Source organism: Gekko japonicus, unplaced genomic scaffold, assembly GCF_001447785.1.
Source record: "Gekko japonicus isolate JY-2015 unplaced genomic scaffold, Gekko_japonicus_V1.1 scaffold5825, whole genome shotgun sequence".
Taxonomy (NCBI): domain Eukaryota; kingdom Metazoa; phylum Chordata; class Lepidosauria; order Squamata; family Gekkonidae; genus Gekko; species Gekko japonicus.
Window position 1 is genome coordinate 26,247 of NW_015175548.1, and position 10,322 is coordinate 36,568.

General features: G+C 50.7%; 1 protein-coding gene across 1 annotated transcript; it reads left to right on the forward strand.

Annotated features, from left to right (window-relative positions):
• Positions 1–2,264: 2,264 nt before the first annotated feature.
• Positions 2,265–9,679, forward strand: LOC107122896 (tripartite motif-containing protein 7-like). The gene is made up of 6 exons (XM_015426035.1): positions 2,265–2,802; positions 6,928–7,092; positions 7,556–7,651; positions 8,228–8,458; positions 9,320–9,342; positions 9,580–9,679. The coding sequence occupies exons 1-6, from the start codon at positions 2,359–2,361 to the stop codon at positions 9,677–9,679; spliced, it is 1,059 nt and encodes a 352-aa protein (XP_015281521.1). The 5' UTR covers positions 2,265–2,358.
• Positions 9,680–10,322: the final 643 nt, after the last annotated feature.

Genomic DNA, 10,322 nt, shown 5'->3' on the forward strand with positions numbered 1-10,322 from the left:
AGAGGAGAGAGAAGAGGCCGAGATGAAGCCCTTAAGGCCTCGTGCTCATTCTCCACAGATGGTTGTGGATGTTGTAGGGGACATGGAGTATGGGGGGGGGGGATGAGGCCTCTGTGTGTGGGCACAGATATGAGCAGGACTCTTCACTATTCACTGAATTTCTGCACCTGAGCAAATTCCTTGCCTTGATGCTCCATGGAGGCCATTCCATCCCCCACTTTATTTTTGTTTGCTGTCTAGTCACCGCTGGCTTACATGGACCCCACAGAGTTTTCAAAGCAAGAGATGTACAGAGGTGGGTTGCCATGGCCTGCCTCTGCATAGCGACACTGGACTTCCTTGGTAGTCACCCATCCAAGGACTAACCGGGGCCAACCCTATGAGCCTCTCAGATTGGGCTAGCCTGGGCTATCCGGGTCATGGCCCTCCCTCTACTATCAGAGGGCTTTAAAAAAACGGTAACATTTAGCTTTTTGCTGGGACCTAAGCTCTTTAATAAGAGGGATTGGTGGGTCTGAAGATAGGAAAGGTTGAGACAGGTGAAAAGTACTGGGACCGGAGACTCAGCATAGTGAATCAGCTCCACTATCAGAGGGCTTTAAAAAATCGGTCACATTTAGCTTTTTGCTGGGACCTAAGTTCTTTAATAAGAGGGATTGGTGGGTCTTAAGATAGGAAAGGTTGAGACCAGTGTTCCCTCTAAGCTGATTACACCAGGAACCATAGATAACTTATCCGGCCAGTGCCCTTAAATGCGTGTCCCCGCTCCACACCCACACACACCCATCACCCGTGATTGGTTCTATTTACAAGTCAACATCTCGGTAGGTCTACTTTCGGATCCGGGCGAACCTATTGGTGCACCCTAGGATCCGAGGTGGCTATTGTGTTAGACCCGAAGGTCAGAAGGCTGGTCCGAGGCTAGCGTTGCCTTGGCCATCTTTTAGCAGCTAATACATAACAGGGAAGTATTGAGACCTACAGGAAAGGAAAGTACTGTGATAATTCACTAGTCTGACCTGCAGATCCTGATTACACCAGGAACCAAAGAGAACTTGGCCGGTCAGTGCCTGGCTTAAATGCGTCCCACACCACACCCATCACCCCTGATTGGTTCTATTTACAAGTCAACATCTCGATAGGTCTACTTTCGGGTCTGGGCGAACCGATTGGTGCACCCTAGGATCCGAGGTGGCTATTGTCTTAGACCCGAAGGTCAGAAGGTTGGTCCAAGGGCATGGCCAGGCTAGCGCTGCCGCGGCCATCTTTTAGCAGCTAATACATAACAGGGAAGTATTGAGACCTACAGGAAAGGAAAGTACTGTGATAATTCACTAGTCTGACCTGCAGATTATCCAGGAAAAGCTCTTCCACTCCTGAATGAATACACGGGGATTTTTTTTACTAGGTAACAAATACCTTAAACACCAGGTAGGTTCCTTGGCCACCCTATTCACCCACCGCCAAGCTCAATATGGGCGGGTCCGTTCTGTGCATAACTCCTCCTGTTCCGAAGTCGGAAGCATTGATAAGTGCCCAGTTAAGATTCTGTACACACCACCAAAAGAGTGGGCTGTACTAATCCCCCCCCCTTCCCAGCAGAAAAGTAGCTCTTCAGGGAGAGAGGGTATATCCTCGGCCCTTCTCTGTTGCATTGCTTTCCTGTCTGTCTGGACTTTTCTTTGGGGAGGGGGGGTTTCGGCGATGTGACTCCCCTCTCCTAGTGTCTGCAGTGGCGCGGTCCGTTCCCCCTCTCTTGGGGATCTGGCATCCGCCTCCAGATCTGGGTTTGCAGGGAACGCGCGCGTGTCGCTGTCGCGGGAACGGGCAGAGAGGTTGAATCGCATACAAACGGGAGGGTCTCCTCCCTCTTTTTTAAAGTCAGCTTCCCAAGGGAAAGTGGAGTCTGAGGCGGGAGGGGGAGATCTGACACGGGCTGTGGTTTTGGAAAGGGGCAGATTGATGTGGTGACTCCCCTCGGCAAGCCGCCTCTGCCTCCAAGTTTCTCCCTGGGGCAAGCTTTCCAGTCTCCTTCCACCCGTTTTCGCTGGAGACCCCCGATCTCCCCAAGACTCAGGGAAGCCCCCGGTTTCCCTCCCCCCCTCCATCCCTCCCGCTCCGAGGCGCCTGCAAAAGCCAGGAGAAGTGCAAAGGAGGCCGGTCCTTGCCAAGGTCCGCCTTCCTTCCCGGCCCTTTTTGCAGCGGCTCTTTCCCCCGCCGCTCTCACTCCCCGGGCCGCGGATTGGGCGGCGGCAGAGAGGCGAGGAGGAGGACGGGAGACGCCCCCCTGGCTGCTTCGGGAAAGCGGAAAGAAACCGAAACTAACTCTAGTCTCTCCTCCCCTTCGTAGAGGCAGCCATGGCGGCCGAGGGTGCCGTCCGGGAGCTCTGCGAGGAGGCCTCTTGCTCCATCTGCCTGGAGTTCTTCCGGGACCCGGTGGCCATCGCCGAGTGCGGCCACAGCTTCTGCCGGGCCTGCCTGACCCGCAGCTGGGGGGAGTCGGGGGCCGCCTCGTCCGAGCCTTCCTGCCCCCAGTGCCGCGGAAAGGCGCGGGAGGGGAGCCTCCGCCCGAACCCGCAGCTGGCCAACTTTGTGGAAATCGCCAAGAAGTTCAGGCCTTCGGAAGGGGAGGGGGCAGAAGCCAAGGGGGGAGAAGGCGAAGGGGGCGTCTGCGAGAAGCACGGGGAGCCCCTGAAGTTTTTCTGCCGGGAGGACGGAGCCCCCCTCTGCGTGGTCTGCAGCCGGTCCCGGGAGCACCGAGGTCACCAGGTGACTCCCCTGGAGGAGGAGGAGGAGGAGAAGGTAACAAACCTCTGTGCATCTTCAGTGCGGAATAGCTGTGATTTCTTCCTGCTTTCCTTGGAGGTTCGATCCAGGGAAAAAGGAGTTCTTGCTGGAATGCAAATAATGATAGATATTAAGCCCATTTAATTTTAGGCCGCAGGTGCTCGACAGCGAAGTGGGAATCGGTCGGCCTTTTGGCTGTCCCTGTCCGGTCGACCAGAGTCGGAAACAGGATCCTGGGCTAAGCAGACCCCTCCGTTGGTCTGGTCCTTTGCCCTGCTCCCTTTCACCAGGACTGGAGACTTTTCTTGCCTGGCTTAGAATTTCCCCTCGTTTGCTCATAATGTCAGTATTCTGTTTTGATTCCTTACTCAGCTTCAGGTTGGCTCCCATTCAGATCTCATCATGTTCCCCTGCCCTCTATTCCACCTGGAGATTCCCTTTCTGTCATGTCCTGGACCTGGCATGGACCGACAAAGCTTGTAACCTAGAACAATAGACAGCTAGGATCCTGGCAGGATCCTATAGACCAGGAGCCGCACTGTAAATAGCCTATCAGGGGTAGTGGGTGTGTGTGGGGTGTGGTGTTGTGCACGGATTTAAGCAGGGCTTCGGTCCTGCTAGAGTTCTCTTTTAGTTGAGCTAATCAGTGAATAAAGTATGATCTGATCACTACCTGCGTCTCGAACCCAGTGGTGGAATTTGCTTGTTCGTGAGGCGCTCTTGATCCTTTTGCCCCCAGCCTCCCACTGACACGAGGCAGTGAAGCAGTACTATGCCCACCCGTTAACATCTAGTGGGAATGCAGTAGCCTCTCCCGTATGGAGATCTAGCAGCAGGGCTAGTCGAAGAGGTGTCGCTGCCAAAGTGGGACTATCCAGAGCAGGGTCTACCTTAGAGTATCCGGCCATGATGAGTGCCTTTGGATTTCTGACACAGCGTGATGGGAGCAGCCACGAAATGGCTGCTGCAGGAGGTGGAGCCTGCTACAAGATGGCTGCCACATCATCTCTTCAGTTAGACAGGGAAGATCCTTGTGCCGTGGGGGCAGCTGCCGCCGAATCAGTGTTTTTAAAAATCTGCACAGCCGCTGTGACTTGGATAGTCCAGGCAACCCGAGCTCATCAGAACAAAGCGAAGCAGGGCCGACCCTGGCAAGTACTTGGATTGGAGACCTCCTTGGAACGCCAGAGCTAGGAGGTGGGGGCAGGCTTTATTCAGCCCCCTCTCTGAATATCCGCCGTAATCTGCACAGCCAGTCAGATCTCAAATGACCAATCAGACATCCTCCTTGACAGATGCCCCACCCACTTTCTCAAAAGGATTGTAGAGCCCCAGAAAAGGTGTTGCTGGGCGCCTTTATGCCCCCATGGTACCACGCTGGGGACCCCGATACAGAGGATGTGGGTCCCGTCCCTCCAGTCAGCAAAATGCCTGCCCAGAGTGACTGAAGAGGGGTATTCCAGTATCAAGCAACAGTAACTGTGAATCTGGAATGAGGTGGGGAGCCCTGCAGGGACAGAGAAAGACGGCTGTCCTCTCCAGACAAAGCACTACGTCACTGGCAACGTTGGCTGCATCAAGGTCTAACGTGCTTCATCCCTGAGTCCAGTTATCAGTACTGGGACAAATATGTCAACGCTGTTCCAAAAATGTCTTTAGAGCCTTTCCTGTGATCATTCAGAGTGTAGAAAGGGGAGCTGGGAGGTTTGCAGAATCTAGGCTCAGGACAGGGGAGGGGAGTTTACGTGGCTCTGCCAGCTGCATCAGCCATTTTGGGTTTGGCTTTGCCTCCTGTGGCGGCCATTTTGGTTTGTTTGTTTTTTAAAGCCCCCCAGAAGGGATTTTTTATTGCATTTTCTATAAACTACGAAAAAAGGGTAGGGAAAACTACATCTATGGGAGAAAGGAAAGAAAACCAAACTAAAAACCCAAGAATAGGACATCATTACAGTAGCTTTTATCAGTGTTAGTCTAAAATGCTATGATTACATTGAACATAGTCGATCAAGCTATATTATTTATCTTTAAAACCATTATTTTCACTATTTAAAAAAAAATCACAAGAGCATCATTTATAGCCTTAAGGCACAATTCAGAGTTCTTCAGACTTTATTTTGTTTTATCTTTTCTAATCTTTAATTGGTATTCTCGCTTAGGGGCTGTTGCCCCCTTTTCGGAGTCCTCATCGGAAGTAGCAGAGTCCATTTCATCACTAGGTTTGCTGTCTTCTTCTTCCTTGCTATCCTCACCGGACTCTCCCAGTTGCAGTCTCAGGAACTCACGCACTTTAAAAACAGAGTCAATTTTTTATTTTTTATCCTGCAGTTTGAAAATGACGTCTTCGGGGGTCAACCATCTGTAAGGAATGCTGTTTGTTTGTAAAAATAGGATCAAGTCTTTATACTTCTTCCTCTTCTTCCTTATTTCGAATGGAATATCTTTTAAAATCCTGATGGTGTTACCTCCAATTTTCAAGGCGGTCCTGTAGTTGCTTTCAGGACTTGGTCCCTCACACGTCTCTTTGAGAATCTAACCACTATCGCCCCAGGCAGATTATTTTTCTTGATATAAGCGGAATAGGTTCTATAAATTGCATCCATTTCGCTTACAAGGTATTCCGCTTTTAAGTCTGTAACTGGGGCTAGCACATCACTCAGCAGTTGCTTTAGATTCTCTTCTTTTGCTTCAGGGACCCCTTGGAACTGGAGGACTAGGTTAGCTTTTTCCATTTGTAACTGCAAAAGTTGATATTCATCTGAAGCTTGCTTCTTTTCCAGCATTTGAACCTTTTTCTTAACCTTTTTGGAGTTGGCATCCATTTCCTTCACTTTCTCAGCTGTTTGCTCTGTCTTTTTTGTAGTCTCAGTCAATAGGAGCTGCTGAGTTGCAAAATTCTGGTTTAAAGCTGTCAGTTGTTGGTTGATGTTCGTCATCTGGTCCAGTAGAGGGTGCAAAGAGTCCACTAGCAGTTTAGAAAACTCAGTGGTATCTTCCGACCGCGGGCTCATGCTCCCCAGTAGTTTCACTTTTGCTTGTCTTTCTCCGTTTTTTTCTACGCCATATTTGTGGATTGTTTACTTTTAAAAAACTTGCTAACGTCTTTGAAATTCACCCAAACGCTTACAGGCGCTCTGGTGGATTTCTTAAAATAGATTTCAACGCTTTTTCTTCAGCTCACCCTTGGCAAATTGCTATTCTCTTTATGTGTATGGGAGGGGCCCCTCCCCCGCTCGCCTCGTCGTTCCCAGGGGGCCTTTGCTCTTTCTCCGTTTTTTCCACGCCATATTTGTTGATTGTTTACTTTTTAAAAAACTTGCTAAAGTCTCTGAAATTCGCCCAAACGCTTACAGGCGCTCTGGTTGATTTCTTAAAATAGATTTCAATGCTTTTTCTTCAGCTCCCCCTTGGCAAATCGCTATTCTCTTTATGCGTATGGGAGGGGCCCCTCCCCCGCTTGCTCGTCTCGTCATTCCCTGGGGGGCTTTCTTTTAAATTCCCGGTATTTCGATTTAACTTGACTCACTGTTAATTGGTGGTCCGAAGACCTCGCTCAAGGTACGTTTTATACGCCCGATCTCCAACACTTGTCCCGGTCAGCGGCTCTGGTTCCATTACGGACGCCATCAGGGCGGAAGAGCACCTCAATTCTCCAGCAACATGCTGGCGAAGAGGCCACCCTTCAAAGCCCCATGGCTAAGAGCCTTCCACAAAGGCTCTGGGGTGGTGGTGACCAGTCCCAGTTGCAGTCTCAGGAACTCACACACTTTAAAAACAGAGTCAATTTTTTCTTTTTTATCCTGCAGTTTGAAAATGACGCCTTTGGGGAGGCCATTTTGGGATGGCACTCACCACCTTTTCTCAGAATCCCAAAGGTTACCTGCAGGCTAAAAAAGGTTGGGAGACCCCTGGAGGAAATATCCAAAGGAAAATATCTTATCACAATTTCAGTGAGCAATATTCTTCAGACGATATGGGTATCATTTTCAAAAATCCATATGCTATCACTCAGTAGAAAAATCAATGATCCCACCGACGGGGAGTCGACTTGATTTGAAATTCAGTGTAATTGAAATATTATTAGTAATGTGGTCATGACAGCTTTTGCTTCTTGATGTTTTTTTGTTTTGTTTTGGGGATCAGACAATTGTGGCAGCTAGAAAGGAAAGCGTTTGCCAGAAGCACCAGGAGCCGCTGAAGCTCTTTTGCAAGGACCACGAAGCCCCCATCTGCGTGGTTTGTGAGCAGTCCCAGGAGCACCAGTATCACGACATCGTCCCTGTGGAGGAGGCCTCCCAAGAGTACAAGGTAGGACATCTGCCAGATGGACGATAATGGGGAGGACACGTGGATCCTCCCCAGCTGAACTCCGGGGTGTCCCAGGGCACTTTTTGTAGGGCAGTGGGCTCAGAGTGGGAGCAACAGGATCTGTCTTTGCTGCCTGTCTCCTGGCTTGGTTACAGCCTTGCTCAGGGGGTGATGCTAGGATAAAGTCACTCCTCAGGACTGGGTGTGTGGGCCTCCTTAGTCCCCAGGGGGCAGCAGCATTTTGATAGGAGGTTTGTTACTATTTCCCCCCCTACACTGTTGTCTTCCCTTATTTAAAAAACTGTGGAGTTGCTGTTAACCCTCCGGCCAGGGGTAACAGTAGGACGCAGGACATTCTGCACTTATGTCTAGTTTGGCCTTTGATGACAGTTTTGCTTTTAATGTTTTATAGTAAACTTCTGAAAAGAAACAAACCTCAATTTGGGACCTTTTCCACCCCTAGGATCAGTTCTGCACTTGTGTGGAGATTCTGCGGAAGGAGAGGAACAGAATCCTGGCGTACAAAGACAGTCTAGTGAAGGAGAGCCAAGACCTCCTCGTAAGTGTCACTGTGGCTGGGAAGTGTACAGCGACTTGAAACTGAAGGCAGCCAAATGCGAAAACTCACACAAGAAGCCAGCCTCCTGCCACTGGGAATTGCTTGGTTCCCCACGGGAGAGTTAATGAACGACCTCTTAGAATTGTGTTTTGTGAATGTTAAGAGGAGCATCCTTCCTCTCAAATCTCTGCAGTGAACAGGTCAGTTTGCCCTACCAGTGCAAAAGCTCCATGTGGAAGCCTTCGGGGTAGGGTGGGATATAAATCCAAACATAAATAAAATAAAATGAAGTAACCTTAGGGTCGGTGTGGAGACTTGAGATGTTTCTTCAGCTCTTTTTGTCTTGTGCTGCAGGACGTGTTTGAGTTCTGTGAAGTAAAACATCACTCCAAGAAGAAAGTAATGCAGAGATAATTATTGTGTCTGTGTCCTTTGGATGGGTCCTTCCGAAATGTTGTCTTTTCCTACTGAATGTTGTTGCGATCTCTGGGAAGGGCAAAAGTGCCATTCCAGTAGGAGTCTTCTCAGGGACTTCTTCCCACTGCAAACACGAGCTGTATTCTTTTTCTGTCACAGAGGCAAACCAAAGGAGAGCGGCAGAAGACGCTGACCAAGTTCAGGCAATTACAGAAGTTTCTGGAAGAACAAGAGAAACTTTTGCTGGCCCAGATGGAAGAGGTGGAGAAAGAGGTGGAAAAAAAAAGAGACCAGCACCTGTCCAGACTCTCTGAGGAGCTCTCCTCTCTTGAGAGCCTCATCCGGGAGATGGAGGAGAAGCATCGGCAGCCAGCCAGTGATCTCCTGCAGGTGAGGGGGTGGCAGGAACAGTCCAGGCTTCCCTTGGGGAGGAGGCTGGCTCCAGACCCTCTCTGTGCCTCCTCCGCTTAGCAGAAAAGCAAACAAGCCCAGTTTATGTTGCTAGCAGGTTTCCATCTCCGCACGTGGGCCCTTTTCCCCTCCTCCCATTTACATCTCCAGTCAAGGGCAGACTGCACAATCCCGGTGGCCCTGTGGAATTCCACCCCCAGGAAATGCATCTCTCCATCCCAACAGCCCCCTGCCACCCCCTGGTAGATGGAGGCCACTCGGCTTCCATCTCAGAAGCCAAAGTGTGTTTGTGTCTCAACCAGTAGTCTGGGGAACCCCATGCAAGCAAAGCCAGGTTCACGGGGAGCTCTTTCAAAAATCCCCAACAACCAGGGTCACATGCAAGACCTTTCACAGGTCGTTTTAAAAGGAGGATGTCTGTGGGGGTAGGGGATGTCCCTTATACTGGCTGCTTGCAGTTGGGCACACACAAATGCACACAGACACACAACACCAACAACACAGGAATCCACAACACACCCTAATTTGAGGGCTTCCTGCCTTCCATGTGAGGAAAAACCCCTTTGTGAAAGTTGCCACTGTTGAGTTGACAAAGCAGATCACCCAGCTGTGTTCCGAAATGGCTCCCTTTTGTCTGCTGATATCAGCCTCACGGAGATTTTCTCCCACTTTATAAAAATGTCCCCCCGTCTCTAAGAGAAGTCTCCTAGCTGGACACAAGCAAAAGGCCAGAGTGCAGAATCTTCCAGAACCTGAGGGGGTCTTTCTGGTGTGGTCTTTTAGCAGGCACTGAGGTCTCTCTTCTTCCTCTCTCTCCCCCTCTCTGCCTTTCTTCTTTAGGATGCCAGAAGCACCTTGCAGAGGTGAGTGGACCTTTAACATTAACCTTCTTAATGCTGGGAGTGGACTGAGCAGCCTGTGAAGAACTTGGTCCTTCAGGATCGTGGCTGAGGGCCAGATCTGGTGTAACTAGGAGCCTGGATCTCCATCTGTCTGCCAGTAGGAAACAGCTTCTGCACAGAGCCCCATCAACAGGAGATCATGTACTAAAATGGCGGGTGTTTTTTCCCCTGGGCTGACACCTTCCTGTGCCTCTCTAGAGCAAGGGGTCCCCCAACTGTTCTGAGGTGGCAGGCACCTTTGGAATTCCGACGTGTGCTGGGCACAGCCACAGAAGGTGGTGCCATCCACGATTCATGAAATGGCTGCCGCAGCATACCTTCAGTCACACAGTGAAGATCCTTGTGTCGTGGTGGCGGCTGCCGCCAAAGCAACATTCTTACAAAACAGCCCAGGAAATGCAGAGTTTGAGTCTCCTCAGCGACATTCATTCCACAAAATGGGAGGTGGGCATCTGGACTGGCTACGGTGGCATCTTACTGACTGTGCACTGCGATGGCCGCCCAGCCCAATCCGATGTGCTCCACCTGCTAGGGAGCATAAGGTGAGACGACACACGAGGAAGCAGGAGTGGGAGCGTGTGCCATGTATACATCAGAGTTCCTGCCACCACGTGGCACTGAAATGTGCTGTTCCTGCTCAGATTTCACCTTGGCCATTTCCATACTAGCAATTTGACCTGCATTCAGTGCTCTGGGGAAGTGGGATTGCCCCCCTCCCCCAAATGCCACCAGGGTTCTTTTTTGACACCCCCCCCATCAATCACTGGCATCTTGGCATAATGTCAAGTGCCATTTAAGAACCCCCCCCCCCCCCCCACCACAGCACCAGCCGCGGCTCGGAGCACAAATCCTGCTGGGTGAGACCTGTGGTCCATCTCGGCCAGCATCCTGTTTCATGTCGTGGCCACCCAGTCGTCCTGGAGGGCCAGTCAAACTGAGCA